The 22556-nt window shown below is 48.1% G+C and overlaps 1 protein-coding gene and 2 pseudogenes across 3 annotated transcripts; 2 read left to right on the top strand and 1 right to left on the bottom strand.

The window, feature by feature from the left end:
- Positions 1-748: 748 nt before the first annotated feature.
- On the bottom strand, positions 749-12982 carry LOC129481584 (uncharacterized; annotated as a pseudogene).
- Positions 5681-7937, top strand: LOC129482581 (E3 ubiquitin-protein ligase RNF130-like; annotated as a pseudogene).
- Positions 12983-13736: 754 nt separating the features above from the next.
- On the top strand, positions 13737-21483 carry LOC129481583 (dynamin-1-like). Of its 3 annotated transcripts, none has more exons than XM_055276717.2 (4): positions 13737-14062; positions 18959-19096; positions 19863-20102; positions 20762-21483. In XM_055276717.2, the coding sequence occupies exons 1-4, from the start codon at positions 13949-13951 to the stop codon at positions 20909-20911; spliced, it is 642 nt and encodes a 213-aa protein (XP_055132692.2). In that variant the 5' UTR covers positions 13737-13948; the 3' UTR covers positions 20912-21483. The 3 variants fall into 3 exon arrangements, with proteins under 3 accessions (XP_055132692.2, XP_063495146.1, XP_063495147.1); XM_063639076.1 differs by having other exon boundaries at positions 20999-21318; XM_063639077.1 differs by having other exon boundaries at positions 14017-14067; positions 20999-21318.
- The last annotated feature ends 1073 nt before the right edge of the window (positions 21484-22556 follow it).

Raw genomic sequence — 22556 nt, 5'->3', positions numbered from 1 at the left:
CAGAACCTGTTTGGGCCAGGTGTGGTGGCTCATGCCTATAATCCCAGCACTTTGGGAGGCCAAGACGGACGGATCACCTGAGGTCAGGAATTTGAGACCAACCTGGCCAACATGGTGAAACCCCCTCTCTACTAAAAATACAAAAATTAGCCAGGCATAGTGGCACATGCCTGTAATCCCAGCCACTCGGGAGGCTGAGGCAGGAGAATAGCTTGAACCCAGGAGGCAGAAGTTGCAGTACATGCCATTGCACTCCGGCCTGGGCGACAAGAGTGAAACTCCATCTCAAAAAAAAAAAAAAATGCAGAACCTCAGGCCCTATCCAGGCCTTCCTAATTAAAGTGTACATTTTTTACTACATTTGCAGGTGATATGTATGTATGTGAAAATTGAGAGGCACTGTCAGTTTTAGAAGAATCTATACGTAGGAAAATATTCTCCATTCTAAAGAAGAGGACTGGCCAGGCGCAGTGGCTTGCGTCTGTAATCTCAACACTTTGGGAGGCCAAGGCAGGTGGATCACCTAAGGTCAGGAGTACAAGACCAGCCTGGCCAAAGTGGTGAAACTCTGTCTCTACTAAAAATACAAAAATTAGCAGGGCATGGTGATGTGTGCCTATAATCCCAGCTACTAGAGGGGCTGAGGCAGGAGAATCACTTGAACCTGGGAGGCAGAGGTTGCAGTGAGCCAAGATCACACCACTTTACTCCAGCCTGGGCGAAAGAGCAAGACTCCATCTCAAAAAATAAAAATAAAATTAATTTAAATAAAGGAGAGGACTGCTCCAAAAGCAATATCGATACAATATATTTTCTTGACCCCTTTGTAAGACTCGTGACAGAGGTGCCCCATTTACTCAGCCCACTCTGCTCAAGCGCTTGCTGGATGGAGCACATGAGCAAAGGAGTGTGGGAACCAGCCAGTCACTTCAGCACCAGTGGGAACAAACTCTGTTCACTAGGGTTTGCAACCATGTTCCACCCCTTGCTGGAGGGAGTGCATAGGTGACTGAGTGCAGGAACCAGCCCACTGCTTTAGTGCCGGCAGAAGTGAACTCTGTGCAGGCCCCACGGCAGTGTCCAGGTGGGAGTGCCTGTGACCCCAAGGCCTTAGAGGGCATGTTACAATGCTCACTTAGCTCTGCCATCCACAAACAGCAGTGTGTTATCAGCTCAGTGGCCATTTTGCCTCATTGGGGTGGCTGCCCTCCACCAGCAAGGGCAAAGGGCCAGTGTGACAGCCTTTTTGGCTACCTGCACTTGGTACATACCGAATTCTTGTTCAGTGCCCAGGGGGAATGAGGTCACACAGACAAATTGAAGGATGGTGAATGCAGAGAATTTTATTGAGCAACAAAAGCAGCTCTCAGCAGAGAGGAGAGCTGGAAAGGAATGGGAAGGGCAGGTTGCTCTCCCCTAAAGCCAAGTGACCTCTCTTCTGAAGTCAAGTTGCCTCTTTCCAACGTCCAGCCATCATCTTTGAAGTCAAGTTACCTCTCCCCGACATCAGCTTCTTCTCTTCTCTACTGGCTGAGTCTGGGGTCTTTATAGGCACAGTATGGCGGATGGGGCAGGCAGTAGGTGGTTTTGGAAAAGGCAACATTAGATTAGTAAAAAGACATTATTCAGAAAGAACCAACTGAGAGAGAGCGGGCATACAAGGATGGAAGTTCTCACTTTGGGCCATGGGTTTCAGGCTTTTGGGCTCAAAAGTGGGGTTTTGCCAGGGACCCGCGCCTGTCTGCCCAGAGTTTATCTGCCTCCTGCCTCTATCAATATGATTGAGTAAACAGACAAACAAATCCTTGACCAACAACTCTACCCACAGGACATGAGTAGTCCAGATCCCACAAGAAGCAGATAAATCTCCCAACAAATGCAGAAAAGGTAGTCATAAAAAGATAATAAGAAAACTACAAAATTCTTAGAAGAAAACATATGGGGAAAGCTTCATGACAATGGATTTAGAAATGATTTCATGCCAGGTGTGATGGCTCATACCTGTAATCTCAACACTTTGGGAGGCTGAGGCAGGCAGATCACTTGAGCTCAGGAGTTCAAGACCAGCCTGGCCAACATGATGAAGCCCCGTCTCTACTAAAAATATAAAATTTAGCCAGGCATTGTGGCCTGTGACTGTAATCTAGCTACTCAAAGGCTGAGGCAGGAGAATAGCTTGAACCTGGGAGGTGGAGGTTGCAGTGAGCTGAGATTGTACCACTGCACTCCAGCCTGGGCAACAGAGTGAGACTCCATCTCAACAACAACAACAACAGCAACAACAAAAAAAATTATTTCTTAGACATGACACATCAAGAAGAGCACAGATAACCAAAATAAAATAAAAACAAATAAAATGAATTACATCAAAATTAGAAATTTCTGTGCATTAAAGGGCACAATCAACAGAGTGAAAAAACAACCTACAGAATGGAAAAAAATATTTGCAAATCATACATTTGATATGAAGTTAATATTCAAAATATATACAATACTCCTATAATTCAACAACAAAAAGTCCTATTTAAAAATAGGCTAAAGGCTAGGCATGGTAGCTCACACCTGTAATTCCACCAGTTCGGGAGGCTGAGGCAGGAGGACTGCTTGAGCTCAGAATTTGAGACCAGCATGGGCAACATTTTTTTTCTGTCTCCACAGAAAATAAACAATTAGCCAGGTGTGGTGGTACATGCCTGTAGTCCCAGCTACTTGGGAGGACAAGGTGGGTGGATTGCTTAAGCCCAGGAGATTGAGGCTATAGTGAGCCATGATTATGCCACTGCACTCCAGCCTGGGAAAGTGAGCAAGACCCTGTCTCAAAAAGAAAAAGAAACACAACAGAAAATAGTGTCAGTGAGGATGTGGAGAAACTTGTGTACTGTTGGTGGGAGTGTAAAATGAGGCAGCCACTATGGAAGACAGTATGACAGTTTTAACAAAAACTGAAAATGCAATTACTGTATTATCCAGCAATCCCACTTCTAGGTATATACCCAAAAGAAGTGAAGGAAAGCACTTGAACAGATATTTATATACCTATGTTCTTAGCAGCATCATTCACAATGGCCAAAAGGTGGAAGCAAACCAAGTGTCCATCAACAGATGAATGGATAAACAAAATATAGTACATACATTCAATGTAATTTATTCAGTCTTTAAAAAGAAAAAAATTCAGACACATGCTAGAACATGAATGAACATTGAGGTCATTATCCTGAGTGAAATAAGCTATTCACAAAAAGATACATGCTGTATGATTCCACTTGTATGAGTTATTTAAAGTAGCCAAATTCACTGGGCGTGGTGGCTCACACCTGTAATCCCAGCACTTTGGGAGTCCAAGGCAGGTAGATCACGAGGTCAGGAGTTTGAGACCAGCCTGGCCAATATGGTGAAACCCCATCTCTACTAAAAATATAAAAATTAGCCAGGAGTGGTGGCGTTCACCTGCAGTCCCAGCTACTCAGGAGGCTGAGGCAGAAGAATTGCTTGAACTTGGGAGGCAGAGGTTGCAGGGAGCCAAGATCATGCCACTGCACTCCAACCTAAGTGACAGAACAAGACTCCATCTCAAAAAAAAAAAAAAAAAAGTAGTCAAATTTACAGAAGCAGAAAAAATAGTGGTTACCAGAGGCTGTGGGGAAATGGGGAGTTTAATGGGTATAGTTTCAGTTTTGCAAGATAAAAAAGTTCTGGAGATTAGTTTTACAACAACGATAACTTAATACAACAGTGACATACTTAACACTACTGAAATGTACACTTAAAAATAGTTGAGATGGTAGGCCGGGCGTGATAGCTCACACCTGTAATCCTAGCACTTTGGGAGGTCAAGTTGGGGGGATCAAGAGGTCAGGAGATTGAGACTATCCTGGACAACATGGTGAAACTCTGTCTCTACTAAAAATACAAACATTACCTGGGCGTGGTGGCAGGTGCCTGTAATCCCAGCTACTCAGGAGGCTGAGGCAGGAGAATCGCTTGAACCTGGGAGGCGGAGGTTGCAGTGAGCTGAGATCACGCCACTGCACTCCAGCCTGGCAACAGAGTGAGATACCATCTCCCCCACCAAAAAAATAAAATAAAAAATAGTTGAGATGGTAAAATTTTATCATCCACCCATTTGCACATTGATGATAGTAAATTTTTATTTATTTTTTTGAGACAAGGTCTTGGTCTGTTGCCCAGCTGGAGTGCAGTGGTGCACCCTCAGCTCACTACAATCTCTACCTTCTGGGTTCAAGTGATTCTCCTGCCTCAGCCTTGCAAGTAGCTGGGATTACAGGGGTGTGCCACCATGCCCAGCTAATTTTTGTACTTTCAGTGGAGACAGGGTTTCACCATGTTGGCCAGGCTAGTCTCGAACTCCTGAGCTCAGGCAATCCACCCGCCTTGGCCTCCCAAAGTACTGGGATTACAGACGTGAGTCACTGTGCCCAGCCCACAGTTTTTTTTTGTTTGTTTGTTTTTGTTTTTAAGTAAAACTCTAATCAAGGCATGAAGGAGATCCAGTTTTTGCATTTATTATGGAGAGAAATAAATAGAGCACTAATGCTTTATAAGGGCTGGCATGTGAGGCAGCAACACAGAGACTATACAAGGAGAGCTTAGGATGTTGTGTGTGGAGCTGGAGTTTAACTACTGTGCTTAAGTTCTGTGACTGGTCTTAGAGCCAGTCCTTTAGCCTAGATCCCCGGTAGTGTATTGACCATCCCTATACCTGTACCACAGGCCATTTGAGAAGCGGGGTTCACCGGGCCAGCAGAGCCTAAAAGCACAAAGCATAGTCAGTGCAACGTAACTCCTTCCCCCTAACGCTTTCATTTCTTAGTCAGTATTGTTCAATTATAGTAACTAACAATATTTACCGTTTAGCATTTACAGAGCACTTTAGAATATCTCGGGATGTTTACAATTCTATAACATTTCTTAATATCAAAGATGATTGCCTCTTCATGTTTATCAGTTATTTAGCATATCTTCACACTTTCACAATTTATTTTACTTGTGTTTTTCACAGAATTTGGTGGAAGGGATAAGAATTTAGAGTAAAACAAGGAAAGTGAAATCTTTCCATTATAATTTATTTCTGCAGGACACTGAGGCAAGTTAGGATTCATCTTGAACTCCCTCTGAGAATGATGGATGACCCATCCGATTTCAGAGGACTTCATAGGGAACTTCAGAAAGCCAAATCCACAGTCCTAGTGGATGACAAGCATTTAAAAATATTATGGGAATTGGCTCCAGTTTACTGGAGTGAAAAAGATTAGCTAGTCTACTTGAAGTAAATGAGATTTGAAAACTTAAAGCTCAAAAATCACTTAAAGTAAATGAGGTATTTGGAGATTAGAGCAGCTGAAGTTTCCCAAGCATTCTGCTAGTGTTACTCTATTTTAAAAAAAACCCACAAACCATTGATTTAAATATAAAAGAGAAGTGGCTAAAGGTATAATCCTCGTTACTTTGTAGTCATACCTTATAACTGACTACCTCTTACATGTAAATAGATAGCCAATGTGTGAAGAATAGTTTAAAAAGCACCATTACGGCGTTGCCGCTAGACCACCGGGGGGAGGCGGGGCGGCGACGGACGCGCGCCTCAGGCGGCAGCCGCGCGAGAGGAACTTTGTGTTCCTCTAATCCTCCTCGGGGCGCTTCCTCCCGTGCCGCCCTTCCCCTCCTCCGCCGCGTCCTGGCGAGGCGCCTCTCATTCGGTGGGACCGACCCGGGGGGGGATGGAGGGGGCACGCTCCTACAGCCCTCCTGGGACCCCGAAGAGACGTCCGCATGCGACCTGAGACACCGCCCTCGTCGAGGGCTCATGGGCGCGTCCCCACGGGCGGGCAGCGGACGTGAGGGCGGCGAGCGGCGGGGCCGCGGCGTCCAGGAGGGCGCAAGCAGCAGCGGCTGCCGGAGGGACGATGAGCTGCGCGGGACGGGCGGGCCCTGCCCGGCTCGCCGCGCTCGCCCTGCTGACCTGCATGCAGCCTGTGGCCGGCGCGGGCAGACAACGCGAGCCAGGAGTACTACACGGCGCTCATCAACGTGACGGTGCAGGAGCCCGGCCGCGGCGCCCCGCTCACGTTCCGCATCGACCGCGGGCGCTACGGGCTTAACTCCCCCAAGGCCGAGGTCCGCGGCCAGGTGCTGGCGCCGCTGCCCCTCCACGGAGTTGCTGATCATCTGGGCTGTGATCCACAAACCCGGTTCTTTGTCCCTCCTAATATCAAACAGTGGATTGCCTTGCTGCAGAGGGGAAACTGCACGTTTAAAGAGAAAATACCACGGGCCACTTTCCACAATGCAGTTGCTGTAGTCATCTACAATAATAAATCCAAAGAGGAGCCGGTTACCATGACTCGCCCAGGCACTGGAGATATTATTGCTGTCATGATAACAGAATTGAGGGGTAAGGATATTTTGAGTTATCTGGAGAAAAACATCTCTGTACAAATGACAATAGCTGTTGGAACTGCCACCGAAGAACTTCAGCCGTGGCTCTCTAGTCTTCGTGTCAATATCCTTTATTGTTTTGATGATTATTTCTTCAGCATGGCGCATATTCTACTTCATTCAGAAGATCAGGTACACAAATACACGCGACAGGAACCAGCGTCATCTTGGAGATGCAGCCAAGAAAGCCATCAGTAAATTGACAACCAGGACAGTAAAGAAGGGTGACAAGTAAACTGACCCAGACTTTGATCATTGTGCGGTCTGCATAATTCATAGAGAGCTATAAGCAGAATGATGTCGTCCGAATTCTCCCCTGCAAGCATGTTTTCCACAAATCCTGCGTGGATCCCTGGCTTAGTGAACACTGTACCTGTCCTATGTGCAAACTTAATATATTGAAGGCCCTGGGAATTGTGCCGAATTTGCCATGTACTGATAACGTAGCATTCGATATGGAAAGGCTCACCAGAACCCAAGCTGTTAACCGAAGATCAGCCCTCGGCGACCTTGCCGGCGACAACTCCCTCGGCCTTGAGCCACTTCGAACTTCGGGGATCTCGCCTCTTCCTCAGGACGGGGAGCTCACTCCGAGAACAGGAGAAATCAACATTGCAGTAACAAAAGAATGGTTTATTATTGCCAGTTTTGGCCTCCTCAGTGCCCTCACACTCTGCTACATGATCATCAGAGCCACAGCTAGCTTGACTGCTAATGAGGTAGAATGGTTTTGAAGAAGAAAAAACCTGCTTTCTGACTGATTTTGCCTTGAAGGAAAAAAGAACCTATTTTTGTGCATCATTTACCAATCATGCCACACAAGCATTTATTTTTAGTACATTTTATTTTTTCATAAAATTGCTAATGCCAAAGCTTTGTATTAAAAGAAATAATAAAAAGTCAAAAAAAAAATAAATAAAAAGCACTATTACATCAGTGCTGACAAGCAGAATACTGAAAGAGAACAGGGAAAGGCCGAAACTATTCCCAGAGATGTTGCTTTAAATGATCATGAAAAGTCCAGATAGAGATGATAACTGTTTTTTGGCAGATTCCAATTTTAAGAGTTCAAAGTAAATTCTATTATATATTTTTAGCAAGTTTACTTCCCCCTTTATTTTGAAAAATACTTTATACTTTCCTGACTATAAAAATGTTGCCAAAAACAGAAACTTAAAAAGAATACTGGATAAAAAAGAAGTATTACCTGTAAACCCCAGAGTTAACTTTTGTTGGTATAATCGAACATTTATAAAAATTCCTAAAGCATGGGTTTTGAGATTTGTTTCTGTCCCTATCTTTGTTCACCCCCTTGTGGCCATGATACGAAGTCAAGAGCTAGGCAGCAAAAAAAGAAGAGGGAAAAAAGTGAACAGCTTGGATAGTAAACTGATCACTTCTCACTTTAACACTATTTGCAATAATTAACATATGTAGTTCTACTTGAAATACATATGGGTCAGGGTCTTGGCAGGAAAGAAAGGGAACACTCAAAAGGGGCGATTGTAAACTATCCCTTCATTAAAATTTTTGAAGTACGGGGAGCGTTAAGAGAAACTGCAAGGGGTGTGTTACTGATAGCTCCCAGTGGCTGAACCCAACAGGAAGCCAGAAGGAAATGGAACTGAATTTTTGCAGCCCTTAAAGGTCCACCCTTCCAGGTCACAAAGCAGGGTAAGAGTAGAAAGTGATCTGGCTGGGCCGGGTGCAGTGGCTCACACCTGTAATCCCAGCGCTTTGAGAGGTTGAGGCGGGTGGATCCCAAGGTCAAGAGATTGAGACCATCCTGGCCAACATGGTGAAATCCCGTCTCTACTAAAAATACAAAAATTAGCTGGGCGTGGAGGCATGCACCTGTAGTCCCAACTACTTGGGAGGCTGAGGCAGGAGAATTGCTTGAACCCAGGAGGGGTTGCAGTGAGCAGAGATCACACCATTGCACTCCAGTCTGAGCGACAAGAGCGAGACTTCATCTCAAAAAAAAAGAAAGTTTCCATACAATATAATTTGTTCCATCTCTAGAAACCAATTCAGCAATGAGAACTGAAAGCCACCACTTGGAAGGTTTCAAGGATTTAGCTCTACCTAATGATGTCTAAAGCATTAGTTAAGGTAGAAAAAAATACACACACACCCACACACGCATCCCCCCCCCCCTCCTTTGTATTTAGTACCAGGAAACATGACTGACTAGACGGTATAGTCATCCAGGAGAAAGCACACAATAGCTGAAGCCACTGTAGAGGAGTAAGTTACGACATGGGTCTACAATATTGTTGAGTGAAAAAGCAGTTTACAGAAAAAAAATCTGATTTTTCAAGGGAGAGGGAACATATACAAGCACAGGAGAAAAGAGATGAGCAGATGACTGCAAAAATACAAAATTCTGATAGTGGTACCTTCTGAGTGGGAGAATTATCAGTAACATTTTCTAGTTTTGCCTAAAAATTTTCTAAATTTCTTAAAATAAGGTTTTGTTATCCATATTATAAAATATCCACCACCCCAGGAAACTTAACCTTCAGCACAAACGCTACAACATGTTCAAAGTTTGTTCGGTTTAAGAGACAATCTATTTTGAAAGACATCTAAAATGATGACCAATATTTAAACCTATGCATTAATATTTTTCAATCATATGCTTTAAATTTTGTAATTTTGATAAGGTTAAGCTTTATATCCATCTTGAAAAAAGTTTTCTATTTGTCTTTATGACCTACAATATACCAGTTTTTAAACAATGAATGGTGCTCAAAAATTGCAATATAAATTCAGGCAGTTTTCCTTACATAGAATGTTTAAGTGCTTCTAACACTGCTCTTTTTCACCTGTTATGAAAACACAGAACAATTATCTAAGCATCTAATTATTCAGGTCCTTCGTTTCTCCTCTATTCTATTAATTTTATGGTAATTTAAAGGCCTGTGAGGATGAAGTTGTCTGTGACAGCTACCACAAAGGTTACTATAACTTTTATATTACTATTTAAATTTACTATAAGTGGACAAATTTCAAACAAGTTTATCACCACTACCATCCCCACCATAAAACTGTCTTAACCAAGGGCAACACATTTCAAGGTTAACCAAGACAACCTCTTTACTTGTCACTGCTTAAGAAAAGGATTTTTTGGTCTTATTTAGAAATAACTTTCTCTATCTATTTTTCTCCATAAACCCACCGAGACCAATGTATGGCTCTATCTCAAGCACCAGCAAGCAAAACTGCCTGCCAGAATGTTCAGTGTTTGTATCTTTCCAAATGTAGGCCACAACTATCTTTTGACATCACAATTTTTAAAAAATTGATGCACAAACTTCTTGAAAGTTCAGCCAGGCATGGTGGCTCACACCTGTAATCCCAGCACTTTAGGAGGCCGAGGCAGGTGGATCACGAGGTCAGGAGTTCAAGACCAGCCTGGTCAAGATGGTGAAACCTGTTTCTACTAAAACTGCAAAAATTAGCTGGGTGGGGTGGCAGGTGCCTGTAATCCCAGCTACTCAGGAGGCTGAGGCAGGAGAATCGCTTGAACCTGAGTGGTGGAAGTTGCAGTGTGATGAGATCGCACCACTGCACTCCAGCCTGGGTGACAGAGTGAGACTCCATCTCGAAAAGAAAATAAAGTTCAGACATACAGCAGTTGTAATTCTTCTGAAGGCTGATTATGGGACACATTACTTTCATACTTTGCTGTTCAATAAATGTGGGCTGGAGAATAAAGTAAACTGACAGAATTGCCATATAAAATAAAATTCTAAGTGCTCTGACAACAAAAGAACCTTAAAACACACACACACACACACACACAGTTTTCCCTGCTAATCATTTTACAACTAAACAACCAAGTAACTAACGCAGAGCCCACAAAAGCAGAGTAAAAATTCTAACACTTGGTAAAATAAAAACACACATATACCCCTGTGATCTAAAAAAAATGCTTAAGTATTCAAAGACAGCAATTACAGCTACTGAGAACATCGTTGTAAACAAACTGAGGCAGAGAAAACAAAGGTGCTGATGAGGATTTGAACCACCTAACCTGCAGAAACCCACTGGGTGATTTCCTAGGTTCCAAGTTGGCATTATCTTTCAGAATGATCTTCTAGAAGAGGTCACATAACACTGTTACAAAGGATCTGGAGAAAGGGACCCTGGCTTCATCACTCCGGCTCTCCAGTCATGCTTCATATTTTTGTTTCTTACGTCTTTCACATGAAATCAATTTACAGACTTCCATCAAGCCCTTAGAGACCTTTTTGTACTATCCATGGCAAGTTCTGGATGTTATCTCTGCACTTTTGACAAATTCTTAGCAGTTAACTTACAGGGCAGTTAAGATTTTTGTTCAAGCACAACATAGCTAGAATAGGGTCATATACTCAATAAAACAAATATTTACCAAGCATTTATTGAGTGGAAGGTAAAAAGCCCAAAGCATAATTACAAAATATTCTCCCCTGCTACCATAAAAGAATTTTTTTAAAGGCTTACAGAATATAGCAGAACATGACCAAAGCAAAAATAGAAAGGACTGAAGAGGGGAGGAAGGGAAAATATCAGCATGAACTCAATATGACCCAGAAGAGCCTTGATGGTCAGACACGTAAAGACGAGTTGGGTAGGGTTAAGCGTTGGAGGTCAGGGGCACATTCTACAAGGGAAAAACAGCTGATACAGAAGCCTGAAAGGAAAAGAGGGCAGAGCACCTGGACAGGACTCTTACCTGCAGCATCTACCATACAATGCGCCTTTCCAGAACACAGCAGTGCGCAGCCAGGCCCAGGGGAGAGGGATCACTCAAACAGCACCAGAGGCTGCATTCCAACTTTTCCTCCATCAAGGAGTCCGTTTTCATTGTTATTTTCTCCTTAAACACAAACTTAAAACCAGTTGGCTGAACACGCGGGAGCAAGGAAAACCTGACTGAAGAATGAGGCTTAAAACTTAAGGGCCTTGGGTCCTGGCACGGTGGCTCACGCCTGGAATCCCAGCACTTTGGGAGGCAGAGGTGGGTCATTTGAGGTCAGGAGTTTGAGACCAGCCTGACCAACACGGTGAAACCCCGTCTCTACTAAAAACACAAGTTAGCCAGGCGTGGTGGCAGGCGCCTGTAATCCCAGCTACTTGGGAGGCTGAGGCAGCAGAATCGCTTTATCCCGTGGACTGTCAAGAGACATAGGCTGCAATGAGCCGAGATCGTGCCACTGCACTCCAGCCTGGGTGACAGAGTGAGACTCCCTCAAAAAAAAAAAAAAAAAGAAAGAAAAAAAATTTTTTGAGAGAAGTCTCCCTCTTATCCCCCAAGTTTTAGTGCAACGGCTCGATCTTGACTCACTGCAACCTCCGCCTCCCGGGTTCAAACGATTCTCCTGCCTCTGCCTCCCAAATAGCGGGGATTAAGTCGCCTGCCAACACGCCCGGATAATTTTTGTATATTTTAGTGGAGACGGGGTTTCACCATGTTGGCCAGGCTGGTCTCTAACTCCTGACCTCAGGTGATCCGCCCGCCTCTGCCTCCCAAAGTGGGGGGATTACAGGCGTGAGCCACTGCACCCAGCCAAAACACCGAAAATCTTAAAGGTCTTTCCCCTTCCCTGCCTGGGCTCCAAAAACGCCGGAGCCGCCCTGCACCGCCCTGTCGCGGTCTCCGGAGCAGACTAGCCGACTGAGGGCGACCATGGGTCCCAAAAAGGCTCCGGCGGTCGCGGGCTCCCACCTCAGGGCGCGGCGACGGAGGCCTAGAGGGGCCAACAGCCCCCAAGCCTACCCCACGCGAGAAGTCGCAGAGACGCGCCCTCCGTTTCCTCCCACCCAAGCCTCCCGCAGTCCCGGGCCGGGGCAGGGCCAGTTGCAGGAGAAAGGGGCGGGGAACCGGGGCCTCTCTGGGGCAGGCTCCCCTTTGTCCTGGGACTCCGGGCGCCCGGTCTCTGACCTCGCCCTGCCCCGCGAGGGGGCCGCCGGGCGCCTCACAGTCATGTTGCAGTGGAGCGTGAGCGGGGGCTGCGGCTCCTGGTTCTTGTGGAAGATAGACCCAGAAACTTCAGTTTGGCCTTGAACCCTGACACGGACATCTTCCACTCATCTACGGCGGGAGGGGCGCGGAAGGGGAGCCTGTCCGGAGCCGCTGTCACGGCCGCGACTACCCAGCAGGGCCGCCCAGCCGAGCTTTCGCGGCTCTGCCTCTAAGGGCCGCCTGGACCCTTGTGGGAGCGCGGCTGGAAAATGGCAAGGGGCAGGGAGGCCTTGGCGGGAGCTGTGTGGCGGCCTGGGGGGGCTGCTCCCTTTGTAACCGACTCCACCGACAGGAGGCGCGGCTCCTGTCAAGCCGCAGCTTAAAAGGGCAACATAACCACTGCCCCCACTACCGCCTGGGAAAGGGCTGCCCCTACTCCGCCCCTGTCACCCTCACCCCTCAACCAGGCGGGCCCTGCGCGCACCAGTTTCGGCGGGTGCACGAGTCCAGAGCGTGCACGCGCTCCCGGCTGCCCCCTCCTCCCTTGACCCAGCATCTTTCTGCCCGACCCATCTGGTCCCTTCTTCACACTCGCCGACTGGAGACTCAGGGCGGCACGACCACCAATTCTCTCTCTCTCTCTCTCTCCCTCTCTCTCTCTCTCTCTCTCTCTCTCTGTGTGTGTGTGTGTGTGTGTGTGTGTGTGTGTGTCCCAAGGGAACAGAGCACTGCTGAGTTCAGGCAGATGATTAACTTGTGGATTGTCGGCAAAATACAGTCACCAGAAGGTTATGTGCTGATTTGTCTTTTGCGGTGACATCATGTTGCTCATGTTTTATGCTTTTCAGAGTTCATTAGTTTCTTTTTGTTCTCAGTTAATATCCAACTCAATAGACTGTGTAAGTAGAATACCCCCAAACTGAAAGTCACCTACATAAAATATAGTGAAAAATATGTCACCCATTTAAACTGTAGTTGAAAATGTGTACACTTTAGTTTTGTGTAGCCGACACTGGATAATGGGTAAGGGCACAGGATCCCAGGGCTAGACTGCCTGGGTTCAAGTTCCAACTTAGCCACTTGCTGGCTGTGAAATACTTGACAGCTTTAAGCCCCAGTTTCTTTTTTTGTTTCAACTTCATCCCAAATGTGATAGTAAGTCTCAGTTTCTTGATCTGAAAAAGAGAAATTATTCAATGAGAGTCTAGTGAAAACTTTAAAGTTTTTAAAGCCACTACCTGGCTAAGGAAAGTCCTCAGCCTTAGCCGTTATTAGCTATGATTTTTATTGTGTTGGCTACATGTGCATTAATGAGGCAGGAAAATACTCAAGGATAACAACCAAGTGTCCAAATTATCTCATCAGACCGAGAGAGAGGTATATGTGTGCATGCTCATGTTTCAGCTCAGAGCCCTTTGTCTAGAAGGCTCTTGAACTCAGAGGTCCAGGCACTATCAACTTTGCAGTGGAGCCATCACTTTTGTTGATCAATGAAATTGACATAATGTTTTTTTTTTGTTTTTTTTTTAAGCATCAACCATGTGCCTCAAGCTAACTGTCAAGAACAGCGTGCTTCAGTTGGCTGGAATGAGCAATTCAACTTGTGGAGGAATGAGAAATGTTAGCGTTGAGACAAGAAACATAAACCCCAGGGTAAGGTAGGAATCACTGAAAGTCAGGCAAAGGAACCGGCATCCAGTAATGAGTTAGGCTTTGCCGGGCTCTGGCCCTACAGATGGCTCTTTGGAGAGGAAAAAATTAAGCCAGGCCCGAGGGCACAGATCCTAAGGGAAAGCTGGCAGCTCGAGGCTGTCTATGGAAGAGAAGCAGAGGGTGGCACCTGGTTGAAAGAGGGGGCTGGGGGACATAGCTTGAGCCTGTGAGCAGATGGAGTCCCCTGATTCCTGCGACTGGGAAAAGAGATCGTGCCCGGATCAGGGGACCTCAAATCAGAACTTTTCCCACCCACACCCCTTCTTTTCAGGGCGTCTGTCACTGCAAACAACAGATAACACTAGTTGGAAAGCTCAGCAGATTCTCACGGTGGTGCCTAGCAGGCCAGGCCTAGCTGCCCTTTAACCTGTGACTGAGGATGATGCCACTGGCCTGTAAGCACACATTGGAAAATCTTTACATCCATGGACACGCCATGCCCCACAGAGACAGCTGTGCAGGGTTCTTCAGGTTTGGGGTGCTGTGCTGGCAGTTGCCTTATAAATATGTAGGATTAAAATGGGATGCCCTGGAGCTTAGCTAACCTTTATCCTCCCCCCACTACCCAACCCAAAATGAAGGGGCTGCTAGTTTTGTTTGCTTTATGAAAGATGGATCTGTCATTGTTTTTAGAACGTTTGGAGAAAGATTTCTTGGGAGGAAGCTATAGTGAACCCCCAGAGATTTTCTCATTTACTGGTGCACCAGCTTTAGAGTCCTAGGTCTTCATGTTGGCTCAGCCACTCGCCAGCTGTGTGACCTTTGGGAAGTTGTTTGACTAAACTGAATCTCGTTGTCACCTATGAGTGGAGGTTGCTACATTGTTACTGTGTGGAGAACTTACCCCCAGGCACTCTTATGGGGTGATGGTGAAGATTAAATGCAACAATAAGGGTAAAGGAGGAGGCTCACTTGAAGCCGGGAGTTCAAGACTAGCCTGGGCAACAAAGCCAAACCCCATTTATTTAAAATGTTTATTTAAAGATGTTTCTTTAAAAATTAGCTGGACTTGGTGACTTATGCCTGTAGTCCCAGCTACTTGGGAGGCTGAGGTGAGACCAGTTGAGCCCAGGAGTTTGAGGCTGCAGTGAGCCCTGATTGCACCACTGCACTCCAGCCCAGGCAACAGAAAGAGACCCTGTCTCTAAGAAATGAATAAGTAAATAAATAAATAAAATAATAAAATAATGCATGCAATTAGTACACTAGTACATGCTCAGGCACATGATAAATGCTCGATAAATGGTAGCCCCAATAAACTTTGTAATGTTTTGGGAGAGGATGTCCTTTGGACTCAGCCCGGTGACAAAAGCATTTGAAAAGACTGATGTGTATGATGGCTATTTCCTACAGGTACAAGTCTGTACCTCCAGGGACCCAAGGCATTGGCTCGACTGGGTAACTCGTTCTGTTTACTCTTGTTTTGGGCAGCACCATTGCCCTAGGGCTAAGCGGGACTGCCACCCCAGACTCGACTGCCAACAGTATCCCCCTCCCCAAGCTAGCCATGGGAAAGCCACTTGCATCATAAGACTACAGGAGGCCGGGCGCGGTGGCTCAAGCTTGTAATCCCAGCACTTTGGGAGGCCGAGGCGGGCGGATCATGAGGTCAGGAGATCGAGACCACGGTGAACACCCCGTCTCTACTAAAAATACAAAAAAATTAGCCGGGCATGGTGGCGGGCGCCTGTAGTCCCAGCTACTCGGAGAGGCTGAGGCAGGAGAATGGTGTGAACCCGGGAGGCGGAGCTTGCAGTGAGCCGAGATTGTGCCACTGCACTCCAGCCTGGGCGACAGAGCGAGACTCCGTCTCAAAAAAAAAAAAAAAAAAAAAAAGACTACAGGAAATCAAAGGGAAGAAAAAGCACAATTTAGTCAGCTACTCTCCAGTTGGCAATAAGTTTTTGCTATTCTGAACAGAGCTGCATGCCTCGTCCACATCCCCTGTTTTATATAGGCAAGAATTTGTCTTGGATGTAGAGTAGAATTGCTGGGCTGGGAGGAGTGTGAATATTCTACCTTATGAGATGGAGCCAAACTGTTTTCCAAGGTGGTCATACCAGTGTATGCTCCCAGCAGCAGGCAGCAGTTCCTTTTTTTTTTTTTTTTTTTTTGAGACAGGCTCCGCCCAGGCTAACGTGCAGTGGCACAATCTCGGCTCATTGCAAGCTCTGTCACCTGGGTTCACCCCATTCTCTTGCCTCAACCTCCCAAGTAGCTGGGACTACAGGTGCCCACCGTCACACCTGGCTAATTTTTTTAGTAGAGATGGGGTTTCACTGTGTTAGCCAGGATGGTCTCGATCTCCTGACCTCGTGATCCACCCACCTCGGCCTCCCAAAGTGCGGGGATTACAGGTGTGAGCCACTGCGCCTGGCCCAGCAGCAGTTCTTTTTTTTTTTTTTTTGAGACGGAGTCTTGCTCTGTCCCCCAGGCTGGGGTGCAGTGGCGCGATCTCGGCTCACTGCAAGCTCCGCCTCCCAGGTTCACGCCATTCTCCTGCCTCAGCCTCCCGAGTAGCTGGGACTACAGGCGCCCGCCAACACGCCCGGCTAATTTTTTGTATTTTTAGTAGAGACGGAGTTTCACCGTGTTAGCCAGGATGGTCTCAATCTCCTGACCTCGTGATCCGCCCACCTTGGCCTCCCAAAGTGCTGGGATTACAGGCTTGAGCCACTGCGCCCAGCCCCAGCAGCAGTTCTTAAGAGATCTCAGGAGCTCTATCTTCTGGTGATGTCACAAGCAGTCAAAAAGAATAAATGCCAGCTATAAACAACAATAAGAATCTTAACAATATACTATTAAGGGAAAAAAACAAATTCCAGAAGGATGCATACAGCATACTTTATATAACTTGGAAAAGGAAATGTATATATAGGCCGGGCATGGTGGCTCATGCCTGTAATCTCGGCACTTTGGGAGGCTGAGGCAGGAGGATTCTTGAGGCCAGGAATTCAGGACCAGCCTGGACAACAGAGCAAAACCCTGTCTCTACAGAAACCAGAAAAATTAGCTGGGTGTGGTGGTGCAGGCTTGTAGTCCCAGCTACTCATGAGGCTGAGGTGGGAGGATCTCTTGAGTTTAGGTGTTCAAGGTTACAGTGAGCCATGGTTGCACCACTGCACTCCAGCCTGGGCAACAGAATGAGACCCTGTCTCTTAAGAAAAAAAAAAAGTAAATAAGTAAAATTTAACAACAAACTGTGGGCTGGCTCTGATGTCTCACACCCATAATCCCAGCAATTTGGGGGTTGAGATGGGCGGTTCAGGAGGCCCGGAGTTGAAGACCAGCCTGACCAACATGGTGAAATCACGTCTCTACTAAAAATACAAAACTTAGCCGGGCGTGGTGGTGCACGCCTGTAATCCCAGCTACTCAGGAGGCTGAGGTAGGAGAATCGCTTGAACATGGGAGACAGAGGTTGCAGTGAGCTGAGATTGCATGACTGCACTCCAGCCTGGGTGACAGAGCAAGACTCTGTCTCCAAATAAAATAAAATAAAATAAAATAATTTCTTAAAAAGTTGGTTTTTTGAAAAGATACACAACATTGACAAACAAAAGGAAACATGACAACTGATACTGCAAAAACTCAGGCCAGGCGCGGTGGCTCATGCCTGTAATCCTAGCACTTTGGGAGGCTGAGGTGGGTGGATCATGAGGTCAGGAGATCGAGACCATCCTGGCTAACACAGTGAAACCCCGTCTCTACTAAAAATAACAAAAATTAACCGGGCATGGTGGCAGACGCTTATAGTCCCAGCTACTCAGGAGGCTGAGGCAGGAGAATGGCATGAACCCCGGAGGCGGAGCTTGCAGTGAGCCAAGATCGCGCCACTGCACTCCAGCCTGGGAGACAGAGCAAGACTCCATCTCAAAAAACAAGCAAACAAACAAACAAAACCTCAAAGGATCACTAGTGGCTATTATCAACAACTATATGCGAAGAAATAGGAAAACCTACTAAAAATGGATAAATTTCCAGACACATCCAGACTACCCAGATTGAACCATGATAAAAGCCAAAACCTGAACAGACCAATAACAAATAATGGGATCAAAGCGGTAGTAAAAATCTCCCAGCAAAGAAAAGCCTGGGACCTGATGATTCACTGCTGAATTCTAGCAAACATTTAAAGAAGAACTAATACCAACCTTACCCAAACGATTCCAAAAATAGAGAAGGAGGGAATACTTCCAAACTCTTTCTACAAGGCTAGTATCACCCTGATACCAAAACCAAAGATTCATCCAAAAAAGAAAACTACAGGCCAATATCACTGATGAATATTGATGCAAAAATCCTCAATAAAATATGAGCTAACTGAATTCCACAATGCATTAAAGTTGGGGTGCAGTGTCGCAGGTCACTCAACCCTTCCCGTTTTCCTCTCTGTGTGTGTCTACTTTGCTGTGTTCCCTGGTGGCAGCGGCGGTGGCAGTGTTGGTGCATGGGCCTCCCCGGACAAGGGGAAAGTGAATATGCCCTTTTTTTGCCTCCTGCCAGGCGTCTGCATCCTGGCACAAGCTCTGGCCAGGTCTCCAAGCAAGGGACCTGGAGATGTTCTTTTCCAATTTCTGGATTGGTAACTTGAGGCAAATTCTGGGCACTAGAGTCAGAACTAAGAGGAGACTGAATCAGGGGAGTCTGGGGTTCTGAGAGGCAGAGACCTGAAACCGTCTAGAGCATGTGGGGAGCTGGGTGCATGTTCAGGCCAGTTGCTTCTCTCTGTGCCTCAATGTTCCAGGTACCCTTGGAAGTGCTGAGATCCTAGGGATTCCTGGAGCCTGGCTGCATGGCCTGGCCACCCTGATGCCCTTGTGTTCTCCATGATAGGACAGCAAGGCCGAGGAGAATGGCTCTGACAGCTTCATGCACTCCATGGACCCACAGCTGGAGCAGCAAATGGAAACCACGCAGAACCTGGTGGACTCCTACATGGCCATTGTCAACAAGACCCTGTGGGACCTCATGGTTGGTGTCACGCCCAAGGCCATCATGCATGTCATGATCAAGAACATGCATGCACCACCTTATGGGAGCAGGGGGCTCCTGTGGCATTGAGGATGCAGGTGGCCATGTTGGCCAGGGGGAGATGCCGACCAGCCCTATGGGACCAGGTCCAGGGAGGGAGGCACGGTCCAGACCAGAGCTGTCTCATAGAAATATAACATGGTACTGAGGACAGCGGCCCATGCCTGTAATCCCAGCACTTTGGGTGGCCAAGGCAGGAGGATAGCTTGAGTCCAGGAGTTCGAGACCAGCCTTGGCAACATAGTGAGACCTGGTCTCTACACAAAAATTTTAAAAATAGCTGGGCTTGGTGGTGACACGTGCCTATAGTCCTAGCTACTCGACAGGCTGGCATTGGAGGGTCACTTTGAGCCCAAGAGGTTGAGGCTGCAGTGAGCGGTGATCTCACCCACTGTACTCCAGCCTAGCGACAGAGCGAGATCCTATCTCCAAAAAATTTTTTTTTAAAAAAACTGAGTAGACAGGTGTGCTGGTGGCATGATAGGTCCTGGGTACCCTGCCAGATCTGTGACCTTGGACAGGTGACTTTTCCTCTGGACCTCAGTGTCCCTATCTGAGTGAGAAAAGGGCGGTGGGGAGGCAGATCTTTGAGTCTAAGTGGTGTAGAAGCCGCGTGTGAAAAGCCATACTCGGGGCTCCAAGTCCAGCACACTGTCCCAGCACAGGCATCAGGTCCCAACCTCCTTCCCTCTTTGCCCTCTCTCAGACCAAGGAGTTCATATTATCAGAGTTGCTGTCCAACCTGTACTTGCATGGGAACCAGAACACACTGATGGAGGAGTTGGCAGAGCAGGCACAGTGGCGGGATGAGATGCTGCGCATTCACCACGTGCTGAAGGAGGCGCTCAGCATCATCGGTGACACCAACACAACCACCATCAGCGTGCACATGGGGGCCCGTGGGCAACTCCTGGCTGCAGGTGCAGAGCATCCTTGCCAGATGCAGGTACCAGGGTTGGCCCCCATGGCTGAGTCTGGGGGCTCTTGGAACAGGCTCCGTGCCCAAGCTGGCAGATGTGGGTGCTCTCTGGAGCTGTCGGGGAGCTCGTGGTTTATGGTGTAAGGGCTGAGAGCTTGGAGGGGGTTGTGTGTGGGGCTGTACTCTGAGGTGGCCAGAGGCCTAGGAATGTCATCCTGGGCATGCCGTACCTGTTGTGCTGTCTGAGCCATGCTGCCAGGGTGGGGCATCCAGCTCCCAGCCTGGATGCCTTGGAGTGCTGACAGCCAAATCCACTGCAGAGCGGGGGTGATAGGGTCCCACCTCCTCTATCTGTCAGCAAAACAGTGGTGATCTAGGATAAAACCTCAAGAGTCCCATGCACACGGTCAACCCAAAACACACCTCACAGGCCAGGTAGGGGCACACAGCCCCCTTCCCTCCCTCCCAGGTACCATCATAGCTGCTAGCATGTGACTGAAGGCAGGGTCCCTGGGCCCCGCTGAAGCACTACCGCCAGCCAGTAGGCTCACGCACCTTGGCTTGTTGCTCCTAGAGGTTGGCCCTGCTATTCAGCCAAAGGGACCACAGTGCCTGCTGGCCCAGCTGAGCTCTGCCCAGCAAGCCCACCCACCTCCCTTGCCATGGTCTCCCTCTTCTTTTCCTAGGAGGAAGGACCCAGCCTCACCTATGTGACCTGCAAGCCCCAACAAGATGAGGCTCCCCTCTTAGACTTACAAGTCTGTAGCCAGTGGCTTCCAGCTGCCTGCCCTCCCTGCCTCCCCCAGGGTCCCTTCAGAGGGTCCTGGGCTTTCTGACCACCCAGAGGGGGTTCCGGCGATCACTCCAGCCATCCATCCCATTTAGCTTCATCATCCTTTTTCAAGCAGTGTTCCTTCTGTCAGGCCTGGTGGCTGTTGCGTTGGGCTCCCCAAGGTGAGAGGTGGCCCCGGACCAGTTGGTTGGAAGACAGCTTGGAAGACAGCTTGGAAGACAAGTTGGTTGGTGATCAGAGAAGAGGGAAGCCCAAGGGGGTCGAGCATTGGTCTGACCTGTGGGTGCACTGCCTGAGTGCAATGGAAGAGGCCAGCATGTGTGGGGTGAGGAGGGCCGCCGCAGCCCCCAGGCACTACCTGTGAAGCTCCGGCTCCTCCCTCCATCTTCCTCCCCTTTCCCTTCCAGCCCCTCTTTTCCAGGAACCTTGCCACACCCTCACCTGCACCCTCCCCTCCCTGGCCCTCCCACAGCTGCTGTGGCACACCTGTGCTCTGCACTTGCCTCAGAGCTCTCTGCTCCCTTTTCTCTCTCCTGCTTTCTCTCTGCTTTCTCTTCAACTGCCAGCCGATCGGGTCAGGCAAGTCCATCCCATCCTGGGAGCCCCAGGCCCCCCTTCAATCTCTAAACAGATCCCTCCTCTTCTCGGAGGCCTCCCTTTCCAAGCCTGCCTGGGCGGCTGTTCTGTGACTTGGCAGTGGCTCCCCCAGCCCCAAAGCCTGCCTCCTTCATCTGTGACTTAGTAGTCTGTTGTGGTGGTGAGCTGACACATCCAGGTGTGACCGTCGTGAAAACTTGTGCCCCCCTCTGTGGTATGCCCCTGCATTGTTCTATAAATATCTATAAATACACATACACACACACACACACACACACACAGACACACACCCCTACACCTACACGTGGCGGACCGCCTCGCCTCTAGTGCTGGGAGTCAGTCACTGTGCTGTCCTTTTGGAGTCTTGTGGTCCAGCAAGAGAAAGCTGTCACCTGACATTGCCCCTCCAAAGTGCACGACCTCCAGTGGGCCTGTCATGCCCAGCCTATGGAGAATCAGCCCCCGCTATCCCTTCCGCTCCCCCCCAACCAAGCATGGGAGTGCTGTGCAGGCAGCTGTGTGGCCTGACAGTCTCTACCAGTCCTGCTGTCCCTTGGCTGAGAATCAAACCCATTTCTGGATGACGGGGAAGTGTGTCGTCTGCTGGGTGTGTTCTCTGTGGAGCTCAGGGGAGGGGAAAGGCCAAGCCATTTTTAGTGTGCTGTTTGGAGGGGTGAAAAGGCCATACCTTTTCCAAGGGACACTTTTCCTGGAAAGCCCCTGGAACTCAGCTGGCTGTTATCCTGTGAAGCCGGCTCTGGCCACCAGGGGGCAGGGCCACGAACTCAGCCTGAAGGGAGCCTGCGGGGCAGCTGGCACTCTGGAGGGACAGACAGAACAGGCCACCAGGTGCAGACAGGAGAGGGAGGCAAAGAGACGGAAGGGAAGACTCCTGGGGTGGGTGGAAGTCAGTGCCCTTAGGTGCTGGTATCTGTCTTCCCGGCCACCGCTAGATCAGGCTTCTGAGCCTGTTGACTGTCAGGGCCGGACTGCGCCCCATAGGCGCCATGGCAGTCCCTGTGGAATCCTCCAGGCGCCACCAGGCAGCATACAGGTAACATGCCTGGAAGGTCCCCAACAGCCTAGCTGGA

The sequence above is a fragment of the Symphalangus syndactylus genome, chromosome 5, assembly GCF_028878055.3.
Source record: "Symphalangus syndactylus isolate Jambi chromosome 5, NHGRI_mSymSyn1-v2.1_pri, whole genome shotgun sequence".
Lineage (NCBI taxonomy): Eukaryota > Metazoa > Chordata > Mammalia > Primates > Hylobatidae > Symphalangus > Symphalangus syndactylus.
Note: the sequence above shows the minus strand (reverse complement) of the source record. Positions and strands in the feature narration are given on the sequence as shown.

What these genes read in the sequence shown, in the direction of transcription:
- LOC129481583 (XM_063639076.1), top strand. Translation starts at nt 13,949, where the DNA reads ATGTGCCTCAAGCTAACTGTCAAGAACAGCGTGCTTCAGTTGGCTGGA. An exon ending in CAAGAAACATAAACCCCAGG is followed by an intron (nt 14,063 to 18,958) that starts GTAAGGTAGGAA and finishes TCTCCATGATAG; the next exon opens with GACAGCAAGGCCGAGGAGAA. An exon ending in AGCATCCTTGCCAGATGCAG is followed by an intron (nt 20,103 to 20,998) that starts GTACCAGGGTTG and finishes TCCTTCTGTCAG; the next exon opens with GCCTGGTGGCTGTTGCGTTG.